The 25,106-nt window shown below is 40.8% G+C and overlaps 1 protein-coding gene and 1 long non-coding RNA gene across 2 annotated transcripts in view; one reads left to right on the plus strand and one right to left on the minus strand.

Moving 5' to 3' along the window:
• LOC143670676 (uncharacterized) overlaps positions 1–25,106 on the plus strand; it is a 494,335-nt gene that overhangs the window by 159,045 nt on the left and 310,184 nt on the right. The window lies entirely within an intron of this gene.
• On the minus strand, positions 6,877–12,941 carry LOC143671032 (uncharacterized). Its single transcript, XM_077145989.1, has 2 exons — positions 12,200–12,941; positions 6,877–8,469 (listed from the first exon to the last, which is right to left on the minus strand). The coding sequence occupies exons 1-2, from the start codon at positions 12,939–12,941 to the stop codon at positions 8,294–8,296; spliced, it is 918 nt and encodes a 305-aa protein (XP_077002104.1). The 3' UTR covers positions 6,877–8,293.

A 25,106-nucleotide genomic window follows, 5' to 3' on the forward strand; every position in this document is an offset into this window, starting at 1 on the left:
GGACCCAACAGGCCCTGGCCAATGAAGTAGCTGCAAATAAATACTATCCTTAGCCATTGGGAGATGGATTTGCCTGTGTGTAGTTCAGATAGTCTCAAATGTGAGTACCCTAAAGAATCACTTGGAAGGCTTGTGAAAACACAGAATGCCTGGCCTCATCCCCAGAATTGCTGATTCAGTAGTTCTAGAGCCAGAGTATTTTCATTTCTAACACATTTCCAGATAATGCTGATGCCTATATTCTGGGGACCATCCTTTGAAAATCATTGGTGTATATCAATGCCAATTTATCATTTTTGGAAGATCAACAGATGAGTCCTTTCTGGGTTCTGGTTGAAGATGGCAGAAGAGGCTCTGTTTTTCTCCCCTCCTTCCTGAGAGGGCACTAAAATGAGTAGAGGAATAAGCCCCAAGTACAGAAGGAATGTCAGATTTCTACAGGACAAGATAGAGGGCAAATGCCTGTTGATTGACAAAACAAATTGAGAAACAGTAGGCTGGAAAATTCAAGAGGGGTCTACATGTAGGGGAGAGTTGATTTTCCCAGATGATCTTTGTGGTGTTCCAGGCAGAGTTAGCAGCAACTGTGGAGGGTGGAAGTGCCAAGGGTAATTATAAAAGGGAGGATGAGGGAGGTGATTACATGAAATATTACCTACAGATGATTGTGCCAATTGGGTCCCCATAATCCAACACCCTGCCTTCACACTGCTCAGACAGGCAGAGGTTATGTCACAATATTTACTCTCTGACTAAAAGAAAAACAAAACAAACAACACAAAAATATATAAACAAACCCCACACACTTGAAAGACTTTTATTTAATGAAAAAGACCAAATTGCCTGGGGATTAATATGATTATTTTGGTGGATTCTGGTGTCCTCATTCTTGAATATGGGCGCCTTTTTGAGTTAAGTCTGCCAGTTAACCAGCCCTATCTATATATAGTCTTTTTATCCAAGGAAAATTTTAGCATGATCACTTCTACATATAGACCAACGTCTTAGTCTGCCAGGCTGCTATGACAAATAGTACATGCTGGTAATTTTAAGAACAGGAATTTATTGTCTCATGGTTTTGGAGGCTAGAAGTCCAAAATTAAGGCATCAGCAAAGTTATGCTTTGTCCCCAAAATCAACAGTACTGTGGTGCTGGCTACAATCCTTGGGGTTCCTTGGCTTGCATCTCTGCCTCTGGTCATGTGGCACTCTCTCCCCCTTGGTCTCCATTTTTGGTTTCTGCTGACTTCTGGATTCTTCCTTTATCCTTCCCTGACTGACTTAAGCCTGAATTTCTTATGCATATAAAGGACTCCAGTAATATAGATTAAAGTCCACCCTGATTCATTTGGGCCATACCTAAATAGGTTCTTAAAAGACCCTATGTAGAAGTGAGTCTACCCCTTAATTGATAATACATATTCAAAGGATCCTAGTTACACATAGGTTCTCACCCACAAGGATATGGATTAAGATTAAAACATGTCTTTTGTTAGGTTACACAATTCATTCTGCTACAACCAGCAATTAGTCTTAATAATGAAAGCACATACCACCAGACATATGAGAAAGATATTGATAAAGAGAGAGGTAAGAGACTGACTTGACCCTAGAAGAAACAGAGATAGTTCTGAAGACAGAATAACACAAAGAAAACTCTTATTTATATCCTCAGAGTGATGAGAAGATATTGAGACTATCATACAACAGCAGAAAAATATAGAAAAGAACAATTAATGAACAATAAAGAGTTCCTGGGGATTAAATATATAATTTCCAAAGTGTAAATTTCAAATACAAGTTTGAGAAGATAAATTCAAGGAAAACTCTCAGAATAGAGAGAATATCTTTAGAAAATGTGAGAGAAAAGATAAGCAATAGAAAGGATCCTGGGAGAACTAGCATCTGGCTAATAGGAGTTCTAGAAAGTGAATGAAAAAAAGGAGGAGGAAATAATCAAAGACATATTGGAAGTACATTTCCTAGAGTGGAAAAATAAATGTTCATCATATGGTGTGGACCCAACTGATATGGAGCAAATGAATGGAAAAAGACATAAAGCTTTACATAAATCTTACATGATAAGATTTCAGGATACAGTAGATAAAAGAAGATCCTAAAGGCTTTGAGGGCTGGGGCAGGAGTGTATCTACAAGAAAACTGATTATCAGATTTCCATTAGATTTCTTTCTAGCAATCTGGAAAATGAAACAATGGAGAAGTGAATAAAAAAGGAAAATCATTTTGAGTTTTGAATGCTATACCCAGCCAAACAAATCAAATGTGAGGGCAAAATGAAGAAGACATTTTATGATATGGAGTATATGTGCATAGTGTACTTTTCAGATATCCCTTCAGAAATGAACTTGCTGTTCAGTTGCAAGGGTTACAGTGAGCTGACAGCCTCCAGATATACTTTCTTCATGCACCACAGCATTTGAGCCAAGGCCCACTCTTTCTGGGCAGTCCCCAGACAGTGACTTAGTACGACAGTGGTACATGGGCATTTCTGCGACTCTGTCAGATCTGCATTGTGTTCTGAGGCTATCCCTGCCAAATCCTGCTCCCTCTCTTTTATCTTTCAGAGTCATTAACTCCCAATAAACCTCTTGCACACCTAAGTCTGACTCAGTGTCCGCTTCTTGGAGGACCCCAACTGATACACAGGGTATGGACCATTTGTCACATCCTTTACCCTTTCTTAATTTTAAAATTGTATTATCTAATAGGAAGATTTGAATATTGTTAGGAAACAATGTAAATATCAACCACTGACAATGTAAATGTTAAGGCAGGAAATAGAAGGTAGAGGGGAAAGAGAAGAAGAGTAAGGTGCATTAATATCCTCCCATAACACAATTTTTAAAAATTACCAATGAGAAAACACAAAATTAATCCTACCCAAAATTGGATGGACAAAGTGGAAAAAGCATAGAGTAGGATAAATTTTCATTTTTCATTTGGGAAGTCATCGGACACTGTCTTCATGGAAAAATTTAGAGAAAAGTCAAGAAAAAACTACAAATGCTCTTTCTATAGAGGTGTGAAGATAACCACCAGAAAAAGTAAAAATTAAATCTATTACAGTTGTTTGCTGTTGGAGAGTAAGATTCATGTAGCTACATGTGTGTGGCAGAAGGTAGAAAGGACTGCTGTTTTGCACCGTAAATCCTTCAGTTTATTTTATTTGATCCTTTTTTCACCAAGTGCATATATTACTTGTCCAAAATTAAAAAGGAATAAACAAAATCTAAAAGTCCTTTGCCACTGAAAGGGAACTGCAGTTTTAAGATAACATGCATGACAAACACACAATTTTTATGAAGAACTCTTCCATTAAGGAAACATTGGCTGAAATGGCTGCCTGTTCTAGAAAAATGTCTTAAGAATTCCAAGTGCAGGACTAGCTGTTTATATCAGCAACTATGATCCTTTCCTCAGCTCTCTTAAGCTGATCTACTCAGCAGTACAGAAAACCAGGAGTCAAATTAAAGAGAGGTATTTTTCTTTTCCTCCTATAAGTGGGCCTTAAGTCTTATTATAATTTTGAAAACTCATAGATGATGCAAATGCAGATGCAAAAGTATTCCAATGTAGAGTGCCAGCACTTAAAAAGGAAACCACAAGTCAAATGAATAAATCAGCTTTTTGTATATGGCAAAATAAGGTAATGCCTCATGGTAAGATCAAATTGTACATACACTGAAACATGGAGTATGTTGGTCAGTAACTAGTCTGGCTTTGAACACGCAAGGGTTCTCAAATTGAATTTCCTTCCATTACAGGGAGATACACTTGGTACATGAAAGTCAGGTAATGAGAGAAATCCCAGTTGACTGGAAAAGTCACAGATAGGTAGGGGAAAGCTAGATGACTATGATCGGGCACCCATTTTCCTGAAGAAATAAACTCAGGCATTTTATTAATTCCCCAGAGGAATGAAGTGGGCTCCTTTAATGGCAATTTTAGGGATAGGTTGTTTGATATCCTTATCTGTGACATGGGTGATGGAATAGAGGCTATTTCTTAAAAGATCAACAGATAATAAACTGGGTGGGAGGATTAGAGTAATCAGGAAACCACTGACAATTTCTATAGGTAATAGTAATCATTGGCCAGTTTTTTCCCCAACTAGTTCTCACCAATTTGTCTCAATTGAGTTATTTACATATTAAATGAATGACTATAATAATGGTTGAGTTGGTACTTGTAGGCCCAAATGTCATAATTTAAAGTGACTGACACACTGGAAAAGTAGACAAAGGAAAGGATGATTTGGGAAGTAATAAAAATAGAAACATCTGTCTAGATATAAAGAAAGCAGATGATATCCTTGTTCTAGAAGGTTAGAATCTGACCACAACATTGGGAGATTTTCTTAGATTTACCATGAACTTAGTTGAGTGCTGTGCAGTTTAAAACTTATAAAACATAAAGGTCTCACTTATATAAAATAATTAGAATATTTAAATTCATAGAGTAAAACCTAGAATATAAGTTACCAGTGGCCAGGGTGAGGAATGAGGAGATAATGTTTAATTGGTACAGAGTTGCTATTTCTGGTGATGGAAATGCTTTGATAATGGATGGTGATGATGATAGCACAACATTGTGAATGCAATTTATGCCATTGAACTGTATATTTGAAAGTGGTTAAAATGGAAAAGTTTTGGTAGTATATATGTTACCAGAATAAATTTTTTGAAAAAAAATAGAGCTGTTCAACACAAAGAGTGAACCCTAATGGAGCCTATGGACTATAATTATAATATTTCATCAGTTGTAATAAAGGTAAGGCACTAATGTAAAATGTTAATAGGGAAAACTATTTGTGTTAGAGGGTTATATAGGACTCTACTTTCTGCATTATTTTTTCTGTAAACTTTTGTGCCAGTTTGAAGCTATTATGTGCTCCAGAAAATCCATATTTTAATCCTGATCCAACCTTGTGGGGGCAGCCATTTCTTTTAACCCTGATTTCATACTATAAGGGTGGAAACTTTTGATTGGATTATCTTCACGGAGATGTGATGCACCCAATTGTGGGTGTGACCTTTTGAACAGATGGAAGTAGGCTCTGCCCATTCAAGGTGGGTCTTAATTAGTTTATTAGAATCCTTTAAAAGGGGAAACATTTTGAAGAAACCTCAGCTCCAGACACTTGGAGAACAGTTGCTTCGGAGCTGACAGAGATACGGATGTTTGGAGTTGCTTGGAGTGCTGACAGAGCGATCAGATGCCCAAACATGGGCAGAGCCCAGTAGACGTTGCCATGTACCTTCCCATGAGGTGTTAAGCAAGCCAGAACCCAGACTTGTGTCCTGGAGGAGCTAAGTGAAGGCCCACAGGTGCCAAGTGAGGAACCCCCTCAGGGAGCAGAGGCTGAAAGCAATGGAGCCCAGGAGCAAGGGACCAGCAGATGTCAGCCACATGCCTTTCCAGCTGATAGAAGTGTTCTGGATGGCATCAACCTTTCTTGAGTGGAGGTAACCTCTTGTTGGTGTCTTAGTTTGGACATTTTCTTGGCACTAGAACTGTAAACTTGTAACTTATTAAATTCCCTTTTAGAAACGGCATTCCATTTCCAGTATATTGCATTCTGGCAACTTAATAGACAGATACAACCTTCCACTGCTCTTATAAGAAAAAGGGAAAAGAAATCATCATAAAGGATGGGGAGAACAAGAGTAGGGTTCATATGAAAACAGTAATAAAGTTAAGACCTACGAGGAGAGGATGAAGAAAGTAAAATTCCAAAGAATACAATATCTTAGGAGCACTTAATAATGTCTTCAGGAATATGATGGAACTTCCAGAGAGCATGGGCCCCCTTTCCTACTGTGGACAAAGCAGCAGAAAACACTCAGGTAAGGTTCAGGAAGAAACTCCTGCTGTTATTGCCAATATATGATGGAAGTCAATTTAGCCTCTTCTGATTTTAAAATAATATGGCAGAAGTCATTTCCAACAAAAACCCAATTAATTCAGGATTTCTTGGGAATATGGTACTTTGCAGTTTGTGATATTCTCTGATTACTCAGTTGCAAGCTTAAGACAGGGAAAGTATTGAGAATAGCCACTGAAATTTCTATTAGGAAATATTGAAAATAATTGAATTAACATGCACACAATAAAGCCCCAAAAATATTTTATGCAATATAAAGCTTCAGAAAAATGTTAGGGTGCATGATGATGTTAGAAAACTAAATCAAATTATGTTCTGACTCAGTGTAGGAGAAAATAAAGATTTTGAAGTCATCTCCAGAAACAGATTAATACAAAGAGCAAGTCAATAACAATATTAAATATGAACATAGAGTGAAGATGATATAAAAATTGATCACAGAATTAAATATGAATAAGAAAAGTCAATGACAATATTAAAATACCAAATCAAAATAAGACATAAGATTAATGTGCATTTCAGGCAGAGATAGTTGGATTATCTATGGCCTATTTTACTAATGCAAAATATGAGACTAGGAATTATTTTGGTATTTGAGAAAGTAAATTTTGTAGGAAATTATCACAGTAAAAGATGTATTAATCCAAAATATTGAATTCATGCATATCAACTATGGCATCACAAACACCCAAAAGCAAAAGAAAATAAAAAACCTGGCTTCAATGTGGATGGAATTCTGATTGTCATCATGGTTTGAGCCAGATCACGTTGCATTTTCCTTTTTGACCTTTATATTTTTCAGCTGCTGTTTGTCACTTGACAGTACACCCACAAATGCACTTCAGTATGATATTGCTCCTTCTGTTTAACCCTGGACCCTGGAAAACCTCACCCATAATTGGTCCCCAAGTTTACTATCACAACTGTAAGAATTTGAGAATTTTGCCACGCAAAGGAGGACTCCAAGAGACTTCTCTCATGCAACACGCAAGGGGTTTATTTTCCACACATGTGTGGGGCTCGCTGAACACGCAGGAACAGAGAGCCCCGAACTTAAGTCTGCAAAAGCTTTTTAAAGGGTAAGATGAGGGGGGTGGGGGTTGAGCATGGGTCACAGGTGCTGTTTTACAAAAAAGCAGATAAGAGCAGCTTTACAACAAGCACTTTTAACAGTTTCACAGCGAGCATTTCTTGAGCATGAGTCATGGGAGTGGCTATTGCAGATAGCCACAGTTTTACAACAAGTGATTTAGGCGCAAGGAGTCAGGGGGGGGAAGGGCGAGAAACAGATAACCGCCCTGGGAAAGTCTCGGATTGTTTATTTTCAACCTGATGGGGCCCATAATTCTTTTCTTTATAATTCTTAACTCACACCAAATGCATAGCCATGAATACAAAATGACACAAATGCTTTTGCTGGATATTTCAGAAGCTAAGATATATATAAATAGCTAAATTAAGCAGGAAAAATTAGCTACTGTTAAGCTTTATAAAATCCCTTTTACATTCCCCACTCCTTTTCGTATATATCTCTAATCTTAGAGATTTTCTGGATTATTTAACACTGAGTACTGTTGTCTGATGAGCATTAGTTTGACATTTCCAATCTGCTCCTGTAAAAACTGTATAATTTTATTTAGAATACATGGTCTTATAGTTATTATTAAAAGTAACACAATTAAAGGCCCAACGAGAGCAGATAATAGCGTCGTTAACCAGGGGGACTTAGTAAACCAAGATTCAAACCATCCCTGTTGCGCCTCTCTTTTTTTTTTTTTTGTTTTGTTTTTCACGAAGGCGCTCTTTGAGTTTTGTCATGGACTCTTTAACAACACCAGAGTGATCCGCATAGAAACAGCACTGTTCTTTTAAAGCTGCACATAGTCCCCCCTCTTTGAGGAAAAGTAAGTCAAGTCCCCGCTTATTCTGCAGAATTACTTCTGAAAGGGAGGTTAGAGAGTGAGACAGATTTTTCTATTTTTTTTTTTTTAAGTCTTGATTTATCGCGGCTTGTAATTGACTGGTTTGTTGATTGCTACGTACAATGGCAGCAGTCCCTGTGCCTATACCGGCAGCGACAGTTACCCCCAGAGTGGTAAGATTACAAGGGGTCACTAGAAAAGAAGGCTCCCCTGCTCCCTCCCAAGTTTTTATAGTCTTCCCATCATCCCATCTGGTTATTGTCCATTTCCAAGGCTTATGCGGGTTGGAATTGGGTTCCCCTAGGGGAAGGAGGAGAAGGAGTAGTAACCCTACGAACCCGCAGCTTGAGAGGATTGTCAGTCCTTTCCAGTTTCCACTGGGACTCAGAGGGCAAAGGTGCAGGTTTGAGATGAGACGCATGGATCCAGGATGCGATGCTATCAACCTTGACTGCGGTGGGGGTGGTCAAGAGTACCTGATACGGTTCTTTCCAGTGAGGTTCAAGAGTCTGGACTTGGTGGCAGCGGACATAGACGAAGTCTCCCACCTGATATTGATGCGGAGTTCTGTTGTCTCCTGGCTGGTAGGAGGTGGAGAGCTGCCGCCACAGGAACCGCTGGGCTTTTTCCAAGGCTCGCAGCCTGTCAAGCAAGGGGGTATGAAGGGAACTATTAATCTCTAGAATGGAGGACATGTCCTTGACTGGAGGTGGTGCCCCATATAAGATTTCATAAGGGGTTAGATTACACAAGAGAGCAGAGGGGGTATTTCTGGCTCTGAACAGGGCATAAGGCAGGAGCATGGTCCAATCTTTCAAGCCAGTCTCTAAAGCTAATTTGGTTAGGGTCTCTTTAATTGTCCTGTTCATTTTTTTACCTGTCCTGAACTTTGGGGTCTGTATGCGCAATGCAATTTCCAATCAATCCCCAATATCCTGGCCACACCCTGACTTACCTGGGCTACAAATGCGGGTCCGTTATCTGACCCTATTACCTTTGGTAGACCGAACCGGGGAAAAATTTCTTCCATAATCTTCTTGACTACGACCTGGGCCATTTCTCTCTTAGTTGGGTAGGCTTCAACTCATCCTGAAAAGGTGTCTACAAAAACTAGTAAGTATTTAAGTCCATATTTTGCAGGTTTAATTTCAGTAAAGTCGACTTCCCAGAACTGCCTAGGTTGAGTTCCCCTTAGTCTTTTTCCGTTAGGAGCTTTGGTGGGGTAGGCGTTCACAATTTGACACGCCTGACATTTTCTAGCTACGCGATCTGCTAGCTTTTTCCTTTTTGAGGCTGTCAGAGGGTACAATTCCCTCTGGTCTTGCAGGAGCTGCTGTAGTTTCCCTGTCCCCAGGTGAGTGAGCTGGTGGACCTGCTGTATGTAAGCTAGGGCTTCCGATTCTCCTAGGGGTGCAACTTCAGATAGTGTTTCAGGGGGTTGCTGGGTTTTCTTTGGTTACTAGGACCAAGTCTACAGGGTCCCTTACTGCTGCCGCTTTTGCTTCTTCATCTGCTTGCTTATTACCCAGGGTTATTGGGTCAGAGCCTCTTTGTGTTTGATTTTTTTTTTTTTTTTTACCAGCTGAGGTTAATAGCCCTCTTTGTTGGTAAATTGCTCCATGTACGTGGGCAGTAGCAAAGGTATAACGGCTATCTGTATAGATAGTCGCTCGCTTTTCTTTTGCTAATTTTAGAGCTTTTGTGAGGGCAATTAGTTCAGCCTTTTGGGCAGATGTTCCCTCCGGGAGGCTAGATGATCAAATAACTTTTGTCCCACTGACTACCACCGCTCACGCTCGTCTCTTACCGTGTTGGAGAAAGCTGCTTCCATCCGAAAACCAGGTTACCTCCGAGTTAGGCAATGATTGGTCTTTTAAGTCTCTGCGGATTCCGGTCTCTTCAGCTAATATCTCTTGGCAAGTGTGCTGCACAGGTCCCGCGGTCTCGTCCGGGAGCAGGGTAGCGGGGTTTAAAGCTGACGGGGTCCCGCAAGTCACCCTGTCCTTGTCTAGGAGGATGCTCTGATAGTGAGTAATTCTGGCATTTGACATCCATCTATCTGGAGGCTGGTGGATTATGCTCTCCAGGGCGTGAGGGGCTATTATGGTCAGCTTCTGTCCTAGAGTGAGTTTGTCTGCGTCTTTTGCCAGGAGGGCAGCTGCCGCGATGGCCTTGAGACAGCGTGGCTATCCGCTGGCAACTGAATCTAATCGCTTGGACAGATAGGCCACCGGTCTCCTCCAGGGGCCTAAAGCCTGTGTTAGGACCCCTCTAGCCACGCCTCTCTTTTCTTCTATGTAAAGCGTGAAAGGTTTATTCACGTCTGGGAGGGTTAAAGCTGGAGCTGACAGGAGCGCTTTCTTAATGCTGTCGAAGGCTTCCTGCTGGGCTATTCCCCACTGGAAATCAGCGCTCCCTTTGAGCAAGGGGAATAATGGGGCAGCAAGGGCTGCAAACCTTGGGATTCATAACCGGCAGAATCCCGCTGTCCCTAAGAATTCTCGTAGCTGCTTTTGGGTCGTGGGCGGGGGTATTTGTGTTACAGTTTTCTTTCTAGCTTCAGTGAGCCATCGCTTTTCATTCTTAAGAGTATATCCCAGGAAGATTACTTCCCTTTTACAGATTTGGGCCTTTTTGGCCGAGGCTCAATACCCCAGTGCGGCTAGCTCACTTAACAGTTTTCGGGTTCCATACTCACAGTCCTCCTTGGTGTCTGCTGCCAACAGTAAGTCATCCACATATTGTAGCAAGGTGACTCTGGGATGCTGAATTCTGAAGGATCTTAAGTCTTTATGAAGAGCTTCGTCAAAAATGGTGGGGGAGTTTTTGAACCCCTGGGGCAAGCGTGTCCAAGTCAGTTGGTTCGAGGACCCCGTCTCTGGATCGACCCACTCGAACGCAAACAAGGGTTGACTGTCCTTATGCAAGGGCAGGCAGAAGAAAGCATCTTTTAGATTAAGCACAGTATACCAAGTCTTTTCAGGATGGAGAGTGCTGAGCAGGTTATAGGGATTTGGCACCGTAGGATGTATATCCTGCACTCTGCTATTTACTTCCCGTAAGTCTTGCACCGGTCTATAGTCTCTAGTCTCTGGCTTTTTGACCAGCAATAAGGGAGTGTTCCAGGCTGATTGACAGGGCTTAAGTACTCCCAAGCCAAGGAATTTCTCTATATGGGGCTTGATTCCTTCCCGGGCTTCCTTGCTTAAGTAGTATTGTTTTACCCGAATTGGAGAGGCGGTGGGCTTTAGGGTCACTACTACTGGGGGCTGATTGACCGCCAACCCTAACCCGGCAACTTCTGCCCAGGAATTAGGGAATTCTTCAAGCTAGGCCTGAGGAATAGAACTGCGGAGCTGTTCTGGTTTTATATACAGCTGATATTCTTCTTCGACTGGCAAGGTGAGGGCAGTTATTACAGGTTGGCTTACTAGCGGGTTTAAAAATTTCACCTTTGGCCCCTTAGGATTGAAGGTGATTCTCGCCCTTAGTTTAGTTAACAAGTCTCTTCCCATAAGCGGGGCAGGGCACTCAGGGATAACTAGGAAGGAGTGTTGAAGCTTCCCCTTCCCCAGGTCCATGGTTCTTTTGGTAGTCCAGGTGCAGTAGCGACTGCCATTTGCTCCCCGCACCAAGGACCTTTTTGTAGAGAGCGGGCCTATAGGTTTTTGGAGGGCCGACACTACTGCTCCTGTGTCGACTTCAAAATTAATTGGTACCCCCTCCACATTAAATTTTACCCTGAGCTCGGGGAGGGGTGCCAAGCCCTGACTCCCCTAGTCTTCACTTTCTAGAGCCAACGTGGCCGGTTGTTGCTAATTTGGGGGCCTAGTACCCCTCCGTTTTTTTTTCGGACAGTTTTTGGCCCAGTGCCCAGTTTCTTTGCAGTAGGCGCATTGGTCTGGATTAAGAGGGGTATGATAACACCGGCCCGAGGGATTTTCTTTAGCTTGTCCTCTACTTTCAGTGTTTCTTTCAACTACTGTGGCCAGGATCTTTGTTAATTCTTTCGTTCTCCTTTTCTCTCTTACCAACTCTTTTTCCTCTCTCTTATAAAACATTTTTTCAGCTTCTTTGACTAAATCTCGCAAGGCTAGGTCCTGCAACCCGTCTAAGTGCTGCAGCTTGCGTCTAATGTCCGGAGCTGATTGGCCGGTAAAGGCCATGGCCACTGAGGCTCTTTGATCCTCTGATTGAGGGTTAAAGGGAGTATACCTACAGTATGCTTCCATTAGTTTTTCTAAAAAGACTGAGGGCGATTCGTCCGCTCCCTGAATAACCTCTCTTACCTTGGCCAAATTGGTGGGCCGGCGTGTGGCTGCTCAGAGACCCGCTACTAGAGTCTGGCGATAGATGGACAGATGCTCCCTACCTTCAGAGGTGTTCGGGTCCCAGTTAGGGCGGCGCAGCGGGAACCGATCATCGATGATATGCTGGAGTTGGGTGGGTCTCCCGTCTTGTCCAGGAACTTGCTTCCTGGCTTCCGGTAGGATTCGATCTCGCTCCTCCGTGGTGAAGAGAGTCCCCAGGAGTTGTTGACAATCATCCCAAGTGGGCTGGTGAGAGAACATAAGGGACTCCACCAATCCAGTCAGCCTAGTGGGAGCCTCGGAAAAAGGAGGGTTATTATTTTTCCAGTTATATAAGTCAGAGGAGGAAAAGGGCCAGTATTGTAGAGCAGGCATTTCTCCCCCATGTCCATCATCCACTGGAGGCCCGTGCGGTCTGAGGGGGAGAGTGACCGCTACATCAGATGGGCTTAGTGCTCGTCTGCTTCGTGTACTATGTGCCGGTCCCGGTTCATCTGGGATCGTCTCTTGGTGAACCTGCGGGGAGAGAAAACTAGAGGAGGGAGAAGGTGAGCTAAGAGAAGGGGGGTCCTGTACCAGAGCTGAAGGGTAGAGAGGAGGGGAAGAAGGACCTGCTTCGAAGAGGAGTAGATCCGATTGGGATTCCGGTAGGACTGCAGGAGGCAAAGAAAGATAGAGTTTCGGAGCTTGAGAAGGACCCGGCTCCTTGATTGGAAGTACAGAGGGAGAGTCATGTTGACCAAGAGGAGTAAGAAATGGCTTTACCCATGGAGGTGGATTTTCACACAGGTCCTGCCAAACCATGATGTAGGGCTGCTGGTCCGGGTGGCCATACGGGTCAGGGCGGAAGATGACTGACTTGACGGCCCAAATCAAGGGTAGATGAAAAGCTCCTTCCCGAGGCCATTCCACGTTAAAAGAGGGCCACTCGGCCGAGCAGAACGTCTGCTATTTGCCTTTCTTTACAATAAAAGATAGATTCTGACCTCTTTCCCTGACCTCCGACCAGTGTCTTAAGGTCAGAGAAAGTGGAGTCGACATTCCCTGACCCATCTTCGGTAAAACAAAAACAATTCCCAACACACAAATACAGACAGACACACACAGAGCCGGCACACCACGTTTACACAGTTTCAGAGACACAGCTCAGACTGGCCTGATGACTATGATCGAGTTTCCCCCTGTCAGAAGGAAAACAGAATCAGAGTCGGCCCTGTAGGAATCCTCCAGGCGTCCCCGGAGGTCCCCCAATCCCGAGGCGTCCCTCGGGAGAGTGACCTGCAACCCCGGACACGTCTGTCGGTTGCGGTCGGGGAGTGCTCACGCGACTCCCCGACAGTCACTGCCAGTCTGACAGACTAAGCGATCGCACCTCAGACAAAAAGGCCTCACTTACCCCGAGAGAAAGAGCTGTTGGAGCCTCCCCTTACGAAGAGCCGATCTCGGTGGGACCTCCAAATGTAAGAATTTGAGAATTTTGCCACGCAAAGGAGGACTCCAAGAGACTTCTCTCATGCAACACGCAAGGGGTTTATTTTCCACACATGTGTGGGGCTCGCTGAACACGCAGGAACAGAGAGCCCCGAACTTAAGTCTGCAAAAGCTTTTTAAAGGGTAAGATGAGGGGGGTGGGGGTTGAGCATGGGTCACAGGTGCTGTTTTACAAAAAAGCAGATAAGAGCAGCTTTACAACAAGCACTTTTAACAGTTTCACAGCGAGCATTTCTTGAGCATGAGTCATGGGAGTGGCTATTGCAGATAGCCACAGTTTTACAACAAGTGATTTAGGCGCAAGGAGTCAGGGGGGGGAAGGGCGAGAAACAGATAACCGCCCTGGGAAAGTCTCGGATTGTTTATTTTCAACCTGATGGGGCCCATAATTCTTTTCTTTATAATTCTTAACTCACACCAAATGCATAGCCATGAATACAAAATGACACAAATGCTTTTGCTGGATATTTCAGAAGCTAAGATATATATAAATAGCTAAATTAAGCAGGAAAAATTAGCTACTGTTAAGCTTTATAAAATCCCTTTTACACAACAAGACAAACTAAGAAACCAAAGACTTGAACTAGAAATTAAATTATTCAACAATGCAATAAAAAAAAGTTGAAAATGTTATCTAAGATAATGGAATAATACATTTCAAAGTCTACATAACTTTTTCATAGAAAATAAACACATATATGTACACAGACACTAAGAGTCATCTCCACATTTTCAGATCAGTAAATGTTTTGAAGTTGTAAAATGGTGTCCCCATACAGAAAAAAATTACTCAAAATAATTACTGGATCAAGAAGGAAATTCAGTACAGCAACATTAATTTAAAAATGAAAATGTAACATCAAAATTAATTCGATAGTTGGTAACTTTATGTTTGCCAGTTCTTTGTCATTATGGACCAATGAAAATTGTCAAAAACTGAGAATGCTGCTGATTGTATAACCAAACAAAGATACTATCAGACATGGTTTGTTTATTTTGGACCTTACTGATGATGCTCAGTAGATGCAGGGAGCTGAAGGATACAATGACTGAGAATTAGAATGGTGAACAGTGATACAGTTATATGATGGAATTTGGTACAGTTACAGAAAGGGATGTCAATGGGCACACAACAAACTGAATAAACCTTGGGGACAATGGATTGTGCAGAGTGAGGCAGAAACAAAAGAACAAGTTTAAAAATAAGCGCCTGGATTATGGGCTCTTATAGCAGCTACATTTAGTCTGAAGTTGTAGATATATTTCTGGATTCTGAGACACTGAGCTATATGTGTGTCAGCTAGTATTTCCCTGGAACTTCGAGCAGCTCTGTGACACCTGGGTCCCAGAAATGGAGTGCTGCAGACCTGAAAGTTAGCACAGCTATATATAATAACAGTTGAAGTAATCGAGAAAGAGATCAGGCCTCAATTAGAGTTTAAAATGAAGTTGATTTGGCTGGGTCTAAGATAAATTAGAATACAGGGTAAAACACGATAGTGTATGTACTCTAGACCTTTAGCTGCTATATGAGATCAAAGGCAGAGAGGTTTATTATAATGTATAGAACCTAAATTTTCTGTAACTCCTAGTCTGAATCAGCCTCTCTGGATAGCTCATCTAGACAGCCCAGACTCCTGGAGTCCAGAACCGGAACAAAGCCTTGTAATTCCTTATGGCTTGGTGTAGCATCAGGACACATCTCAGACTATGGTGGGCTGATAATTAAAACGTATTGGTAGAGTCCCTTGAGGATCTGAAGGGGAAAATAAGTAAATATAGAACTATTAAACTCTACCATCTGGGAAACCCCAGATCCCCTCCCAACCATTGGGGCCTTCCAAGAAAATAGGCCAATCTCTAAATTTTGAGGCTTGCCCTTATGAAACGTATTTCTGTCAGGGAGAAGCTAAGATTACGCATAACAGGCCCAAGAGTTGCTTCCAGGAAGCCTTTTTGTTGCTCTGATGTGGCCTCTCTCTCTCTAAGCCCAACTCTGCAAGGAAAATAATTGTCTTCCTTCTCATGTGGTACAGGCCATTCAGGGGTGAAACTTCCTGACAACATGGGGCAAGACTCCAGGGCATGAGCTTTGCCCTGATGCTGTGGGATCGACAATGCCTTCCTGACCAAAAGGGGAAAAGAAGTGTAATAAAATAAGACATCAGTGGCCACAAGAGATCAAATAGAGTCAAGAGGCTGTTCTGGAGGCTGCTCTTATGCAAGCTTCAGTTAGATAGTGCCAGTTGTCACTGTTTGCTAAATCCCAATGAACATCACTCCTGCTGTCTCATAAGAACAACTAATGGCCCAAACTGAGACTCTGTAAAAGTTTCATGCCCTAGGTTTGACTTCCTGGAACCTATAATTGCTAGAGGGTTCCTAGGTCAGATAAATCCTGAAACCAGAGGGACCAGCCTCTCTAGGATTATCAGTTAATTACATCCCCCTATCCTTCAGTGTGGACACCCCTTCTCAACATGAAAAAGCCAGAACAGGCATTCTCCAAAGATCCCTATAGAATGGAAAAAGGATTAAAGGAGAAAAAAGAGGTATAACAGAGAAAATGGGATTTAACAATTGAGTATGGCTGCTGAATCACTATATTAATATTCCTTCTAGCCTCCAGTATTTTGGAGCAGCTAGAAGGAAAAATCTGAGATGATGGAATGGTAGCCCATGACAAACTCTGGGATCTGTTCTGTAACTACTGTTGAAGTGTGCTTTGAAAATTATTGCTTTTTTCTTTCTTTGCTTCAAATATATGTTTTATTTTACAATAAAAATGTTAAAAATTAATGGATTTCAGTCAAAATGTAAATATCTTTCTCTTTTAATATTCATATTATCACAAAACTAAATAGAAAAAAGACAGGAATTCAGACTAAAGCACAGAAAAATAAAAATAGGTAAAAAACTAAAAGGAAAAATTGCACTGAAATAACTACATAAAACAGGAAAAAATTATGAAAGAATTAATAGCCAGCAGATATTTCATGCCCAAAATTAACAAAATGCATTATTGACTCAATTAATTAGAAATATAAATTAATAATCTCAAATAAGAAAAACTAGGAGACTAGTTTAATGCTAGTGTAATGTATTAAAACCAAAAGCTATAGAAAAAATTCAAGATTCTGTTAAAGACCTATTCCTAAAATAGCCACCATATCCATATAGTTTACATAGAAGCTCTGCCAAATCATCAAGGAATAGATAATTTCATATTATAGAAACTGTTTCAGGCATGCATCAGTGAGATTAAAACAATATCATTCACTGTGGTATGAAATAAAACAAAGGAGGGGAAATACTGGAAGGTGGCAATGATTTCAGTTCTTAATGTAGTGAGCTTGAAAACCCTATTGAACACCTTGATTGTAGCTACCTAGTGAGATACTGGCTATCCACTCATTATTTCTTCATGAACTATTGTTTTTATTAATTTTTAAATTAAAAAAATATTACAAGAAAGAAACACAAACATTCTTAACATATGAGCATTCCATTCTACATATATAATCAGTAATTCACAATATCATCACATAGTTGCATATTTATCATCATGATAATTTGTAGAACATTTGCATCAATTCAGAAAAAGAAATAAAAAGACAACAGAAAAATAAAACAAAAACAGAAAAACAAAAGTATACATACCATATGTATATGTAGCTTACCCCTCCCTTTCATTGATCACTAGCATTTCAAACTAAATTTATTTTAACATTTGTTCCCCCTATTTATTTATTTATTTTCATATCTTTTTGGTATATTTATTGGTATAGTATCTTTTTTTTGCATTTTTTATAAGCATTTTTTAATTAATTAAAGAAAAAAAGAAATTAACACAACATTTAGAAATCATTCCATTCTACATGTGCAATCAGTGTTTCTTAACATCATCACATAGATGCATGATCATTTCTTAGTACATTTGCATCGATTTAGGAAAAGAACTAGCAAAACAACAGAAAAAGATATAGAATGTTAATATAGAGAAAAAAATAAAAATAATAATAATAGTAAAAAAAAAGACACAAACAAACAAACAAAAAACCTATAGTTCAGATGCAGCTTCATTCAGTGTTTTAACATGATTACTTTACAATTAGGTATTATTGTGCTGTCCATTTTTGAGTTTTTGTATCTAGTCCTGTTGCACAGTCTGTATCCCTTCAGCTCCAATTACCCATTATCTTACCCTGTTTCTAATTCCTGCTGGTCTCTGTTACCAATGACATATTCCAAGTTTATTCTCGAATGTCGGTTCACATCAGTGGGACCATACAGTATTTGTCCTTTAGTTTTTGGCTAGACTCACTCAGCATAATGTTCTCTAGGTCCATCCATGTTATTACATGCTTCATAAGTTTATTCTGTCTTAAAGCTGCATAATATTCCATCGTTTGTTTAATATACCACATAATATACCACAGTTTGTTTAGCCACTCGTCTGTTGATGGACATTTTGGCTGTTTCCATCTCTTTGTAATTGTAAATAATGCTGCTATAAACATTGGTGTGCAAATGTCCGTTTGTGTCTTTGCCCTTAAGTCCTTTGAGTAGATACCTAGCAATGGTATTGCTGGGTCATATGGCAATTCTATATTCAGCTTTTTGAGGAACCACAAAACTGCCTTCCACAGTGGTTGCACCATTTGACATTCCCACCAACAGTGGATAAGTGTGCCTCTTTCTCCGCATCCTCTCCAGCACTTGTCATTTTCTGTTTTGTTGATAATGGCCATTCTGGTGGGTGTGAGATGATATCTCATTGTGGTTTTGATTTGCATTTCTCTAATGGCCAGGGACATTGAGCATCTCTTCATGTGCCTTTTGGCCATTTGTATTTTCTCTTCTGAGAGGTGTCTGTTCAAGTCTTTTTCCCATTTTGTAATTGGGTTGGCTGTCTTTTTGTTGTTGAATTGGACAATCTCTTTATAAATTCTGGATACTAGATCTTTATCTGATGTGTCGTTTCCAAATATTGTCTCCCATTGTGTAGGCTGTCTTTCTACTTTCTTGATGAAGTTCTTTGATGCACAAAAGTATTTAATTTTGAGGAGCTCCCATTTCTTTCTTTCTTTCTTCAGTGCTCTTGCTTTAGGTTTAAGGTCCATAAAACCGCCTCCAATTGTAAGTTTCATAAGATATCTCCCTACATTTTCCTCTGTTTTATGGTCTTAGACCTAATGTTTAGATCTTTGATCCATTTTGAGTTAACTTTTGTATAGGGTGTGAGATACGGGTCCTCTTTCATTCTTTTGCATATGGATATCCAGTTCTCTAGGCACCATTTATTGAAGAGACTGTTCTGTCCCAGGTGAGTTGGCTTGACAGCCTTATCAAAAATCAAATGTCCATAGATGAGAGGGTCTATATCTGAGCACTCTATTTGATTCCATTGGTTGACATATCTATCTTTATGCCAATACCATGCTGTTTTGACCACTGTGGTTTCATAATATGCCTTAAAGTCCAGCAGCGTGAGACCTCCAGCTTCGTTTTTTTTCCTCAAGATACTTTTAGCAATTCGGGGCACCCTGCCCTTCCAGATAAATTTGCTTATTGGTTTTTCTATTTCTGAAAAGTAAGTTGTTGGGATTTTGATTGGTATTGCGTTGAATTTGTAAATCAATTTAGGTAGGATTGACATCTTCACTATATTTAGTCTTCCAATCCATGAACACGGTATGCCCTTCCATCTATTTAGGTCTTCTGTGATTTCTTTTAACAGTTTTTTGTAGTTTTCTTTGTATAGGTTTTTTGTCTCTTTAGTTAAATTTATTCCTAGGTATTTTATTCTTTTAGTTGCGATTGTAAATGGGATTCATTTCTTGATTTCCCCCTCAGCTTGTTCATTACTAGTGTATAGAAATGCTACAGATATTTGAATGTTGATCTTGTAACCTGCTACTTTGCTGTACTCATTTATTAGCTCTAGTAGTTTTGTTGTGGATTTTTCCAGGTTTTCGATGTATAGTATCATATCGTCTGCAAACAGTGATAGTTTTACTTCTTCCTTTCCAATTTTGATGCCTTGTATTTCTTTTTCTTGTCTAATTGCTCTGGCTAGAACCTCCAACACGATGTTGAATAATAGTGGTGATAATGGACATCCTTGTCTCGTTCCTGATCTTAGGGGAAAGTTTTCAATTTTTCCCCATTGAGGATGATATTAGCTGTGGGTTTTTCATATATTCCCTCTATCATTTTAAGGAAGTTCCCTTGTATTCCTATCTTTTGAAGTGTTTTCAACAGGAAAGGATGTTGAATCTTATCAAATGCCTTCTCTGCATCAATTGAGATGATCATGTGATTTTCTGCTTTGATCTGTTGATATGGTGTATTACGTTAATTGATTTTCTTATGTTGAACCATCCTTGCATACCTGGCATGAATCCTACTTGGTCATGATGTATAATTCTTTTAATGTGTTGTTGGATTCGATTTGCTAGAATTTTGTTGAGGATTTTTGCATCTATATTCATTAGAGAGATTAGCCTGTAGTTTTCTTTTTTTGTAATATCTTTGCCTGGTTTTGGTATGAGGGTGATGTTGGCTTCATAGAGTGAATTAGGTAGCTTTCCCTCCGCTTTGATTTTTTTGAAGAGTTTGAGGAGAGTTGGTACTAATTCTTTCTGGAATGTTAGATAAAATTCACATGTGAAGCCGTCTGGTCCTGGACTTTTCGTTTTAGGAAGCTATTGAATGACTGATTCAATTTCTTTATTTGTGATTGGTTTGTTGAGGTCATCTATTTCTTCTTGAGTCAAAGTTGGTTGTTCATGTCTTTCCAGGAACCCGTCCATTTCATCTAAATTGTTGTATTTATTAGCGTAAAGTTGTTCATAGTATCCTGTTATTACCTCCTTTATTTCTGTGAGGTCAGTGGTTATGTCTCCTCTTGCATTTCTGATCTTATTTATTTGCACCTTCTCTCTTCTTCTTTTTGTCAATCTTGCTAAGGGCCCATCAATCTTATTGATTTTCTCATAGAACCAACTTCTGGTCTTATTGATTTTCTCAATTGTTTTCATGTTTTCAATTTCATTTATTTCTGCTCTAATCTTTGTTATTTCTTTCCTTTTGCTTGCTTTGGGGTTAGTTTGCTGTTCTTTCTCCAGTTCTTCCAAGTGGACAGTTAATTCCTGCATTTTTGCCTTTTCTTCTTTTCTGATATAGGCATTTAGGGCAATAAATTTCCCTCTTAGCACTGCCTTTGCTGCATCCCATAGGTTTTGATATGTTGTGTTTTCGTTTTCATTCGCCTCGAGGTATTTACTAATTTCTCTTGCAATTTCTTCTTTGACCCACTCATTGTTTAAGAGTGTGTTGTTGAGCCTCCACATATTTGTGAATTTTCTGGCACTCCACCTATTATTGATTTCCAACTTCATTCCTTTATGATCCGAGAAAGTGTTGTGTATGATTTCAATCTGTTTAAATTTGTTGAGACTTGCTTTGTGACCCAGCATATGGTCTGTCTTTGAGAATTGTTCCATGAGCACTTGAGAAAAAGGTGTATCCTGCTGTTGTGGGATGTAATATCCTATAAATGTCTGTTAAGTCTAGCTCATTTATAGTAATATTCAGATTCTCTATTTCTTTATTGATCCTCTGTCTAGATGTTCTTTCCATTGATGAGAGTGGTGAATTGAAGTCTCCAACTATTATGGTATATGTGTCTATTTCCCTTTTCAGTGTTTGCAGTGTATTCCTCACGTATTTTGGGGCATTCTGGTTTGGTGCATAAATATTTATGATTGTTATGTCTTCTTGTTTAATTGTTCCTTTTATTAGTAGATAGTGTCCTTCTTTGTCTCTTTTAACTGTTTTACATTTGAAGTCTATTTTGTTGGATATTAGTATAGCTACTCCTGCTCTTTTCTGGTTGTTATTTGCATGAAATATCTTTTCCCAACCTTTCACTTTCAACCTATGTTTATCTTTGGGTCTAAGATGTGTTTCCTGTAGACAGCATATAGAAGGATCCTGTTTTTTAATCCATTCTGCCAGTCTATGTCTTTTGATTGGGGAATTCAGTCCATTAACATTTAGTGGTATTACTGTCTGGATAATATTTTCCTCTACCATTTTGCCTTTTGTATTATATATATCATATCTGATTTTCCTTCTTTCTACACTCTTCTCCATACCTCTCTCTTCTGTCTTTTCGTATCTGACTCTAGTGCTCCCTTTAGTATTTCTTGCAGAGCTGGTCTCTTGGTCACAAATTCTGTCAGTGACTTTTTGTCTGAGAATGTTTTAATTTCCCCCTCATTTTTGAAGGACAATTTTGCTGGATACAGGAGTCTTGGTTGGCAGTTTTTCTCTTTTAGTAATTTAAATATATCATCCCACTGTCTTCTAGCTTCCATGGTTTCTGCTGAGAAATCTACACATAGTCTTATTGGGTTTCCCTTGTATGTGATGGATTGTTTTTCTCTTGCTGCTTTCAAGATCCTCTCTTTCTCTTCGACCTCTGACATTCTAACTAGTAAGTGTCTTGGAGAACGCCTATTTGGGTCTATTCTCTTTGGGGTGCGCTGCACTTCTTGGATCTGTAATTTTAGGTCTTTCATAAGAGTTTGGAAATTTTCAGTGATAATCTCTTCCATTAGTTTTTCTCCTCCTTTTCCCTTCTCTTCTCCTTCTGGGACACCCACAACACGTATATTTGTGCGCTTCATATTGTCCTTCAGTTCCCTGATCCCCTGCTCAATTTTTTCCATTCTTTTCCCTATAGTTTCTGTTTCTTTTTGGAATTCAGATGTTCCATCCTCCAATTCACTAATTCTAGCTTCTGTCTCTTTAAATCTACCATTGTAGGTATCCATTGTTTTTTTCTAGCTTTTCTACTTTGTCCTTCACTCCCATAAGTTCTGTGATTTGTTTTTTCAGTTTTTCTATTTCTTCTTTTTGTTCAGCCCATGTCCTCCCTCAATTTATTGATTTGGTTTTTGAAGAGGTTTTCCATTTCTGTTCGTATATTCAGCATTAGTTGTCTCAGCTCCTGTATCTCATTTGAACTATTGGTTTGTTCCTTTGAGTGGGCCATATTTTCAATTTTCTGAGCGTGATCCGTTATCTTCTGCTGGCGTCTGGGCATTTAATCAGATTTCCCTGGGTATAAGACCCCACAGGTTGAAAGATTTTTCTGTGAAATCTCTGGGCTCTGTTTTTCTTATCCTGCCCAGAAGGTGGAGCTCGTGGTGCTCATCTGTCTGCGGGTCCCACCAGTAAAAGATGCTGTGGCCCCTTTAACTTTGGAAAACTCTCGCTGTGTGTGGGGGGGGGGAGGTCGCCAGCCGAAGCGGCTTGGGGGAGTGCCAATCCAAATCTCCCAGCCGGCCTGGGGATCCGCACGCGGGGAAGGTCGCTGGCCTCTGCGGCTTGGGGGAACGCCTGTCCAAATTTCCCAGCCAGCCCGGGGCGCCACGCGTGGTGGGGGGGCGCCAGCCGCCGCGGCTTGGGGAAGTGTCTATCCACTGTTCCCAGCCAGACTGTGAAGCCACGTGTTTGGAAGGGACTCCGGTCGCCGTTCTCTACGGCTTGGGGATCTCCGATCCAATTCTCCCAGCTGGTCCGGGGGGCCGCACTTGGGGTGGGGGGGCACCAGCCGCCATGGCTTAAGGGGACCGCCTGTCCAATTCTCCCAGCCGGCCCGGGAAGGAGGGAGGGAGGGACTCTGGCCACCTGCCGCCCCGGCCCGGGGAAGCCCGCGCCCCTCGGCGATCTTACCAGAGCGGGTTCTCCCAGCCAGTCAGCCGTTCCAGAATGGGGTACGCTGTCTTCTTGGTCTCTGTCGTGGCTCTGGGAGCTGTTCTGAATCGTTTCTACTTCTCTAGTAGCTGTTCTGGAGGAGGAACTAAGACCCGCGTGTCTTACTAAGCCACCATCTTCTTCGGAACCCCCCCTATTTATTTTTATTCGATATGTTCTAATCGTCTGTTGACAAGGTAGATAAAAGGAGCATTAGACACAAGGTTTTCACAATCACACAGTCATATTGTAAAAGCTATATCATTGTACAATCATCATCAAGAAACATGGCTACTGGAACACAGCTCTACATTTTCAGGCAGTCCCCTCCAGCGTTTTTGTTACACCTTAACTAAAAAGGTGATATCTATTTAATTCGTAAGAATAACCTCCAGGATAATCTCTCGACTCTGTTTGGAATCTCTCAGCCATTGACACTTTGTCTCCTTTCACTCTTCCCCCTCTTGGTCGAGAAGGTTTTCTCAATCCCTTGATGCTGAGTCTCAGCTCACTCAAGGATCTCTGTCCCATGTTGCCAGGAAGGTCCACACCCCTGGTAGTCATGTCCCATGTAGACAGGGGGAGGGTAGTGAGTTTCCTTGTTGTGTTGGCTGGAGAGAGAGGCCACATCTGAGCAAGAAAAGAGGTTCTCTTGGGGGTGACTCTTAGGCCTAATTTTAAGTAGGCTTAGCCTATCCTTTATGGGGTTAAGTTTCATATGAACAAACCCCAAGACTGGGGGCTCAGCCTATAGCTTTGGTTGTCCACACTGCTTGTGAGACTATCAAGAATTCAACTTGGGGAGGTTGAATTTTCCCCCATTCTCACCATTCCTTGAAGGGGACTTTGCAGATACTTTCCTACTCACTGATCAAATCACTCTGGGATTCATCGGGGCATCACTCTGGACAAACCAACAAAATCTCATGTCCTACCCAAGGATGAACTATTCTTTGAAAGTCTGTTTTTATCAGCCACTGACTACAGGATGGCCCACAACCTCAAAAATATTATTATATGATGAAGGATCCTAACAATTGATAGGTCTAAGCAACGCAATGTGAACAATGTTGTATTGTATAGATCTGCACCTTGTTATGGTGAATAGTGGGAAAACCTTGCAAAGTAGCACTGGGGCTATAAGAATTCATCTACCCCTAGGAATGGTCCTGACAGTTGTTAATCACTAGTTGAATGTGTAGAGCCCAAAAAAGCTGTGGCAAAGGAATTTCATATAAATACCCAAAGTAACCAATCTGGTAAGGAGAGGAAGGGGGTGTCACAGCTGGTCTGTTTGTCTTCACTTTAGCAGATCTCTGGCTAATGGTTAAGGGGACTGGGATGGAGTCTAACCCTGGGGAAAGGTGACTGTCATAAAAAAAATATATGTTGCAAATATTCCCAGTGTCTTCGGTTGGATTCTCTCAAATCAGACCCGAAGACAAAGGTACGTATGCAAGTAGTTTATTTGGGAGGTAGTCCCAAGAAATATGGTGAGAGACTGGGGAAATGAAAGAGGGAAAGGAGGAGAGATCAATAAAGGGAAAGCCTTTGGGCAATTAGGCTTAGTCCTGGATTGGGGGCAGACCCTCTAATAGACTTGGGGGACCTTTCCTCAGAATTGATTGTCTCACTGAGGGATGAGAAAGCTAGGGTATTTATTCATCAATTCTCATCCCTCATTGGTTGAAGTTGATCTTCTGGTGTTAA

The sequence above is a fragment of the Tamandua tetradactyla genome, chromosome X (genome assembly GCF_023851605.1).
Source record: "Tamandua tetradactyla isolate mTamTet1 chromosome X, mTamTet1.pri, whole genome shotgun sequence".
Classification (NCBI taxonomy): Eukaryota; Metazoa; Chordata; class Mammalia; order Pilosa; family Myrmecophagidae; genus Tamandua; species Tamandua tetradactyla.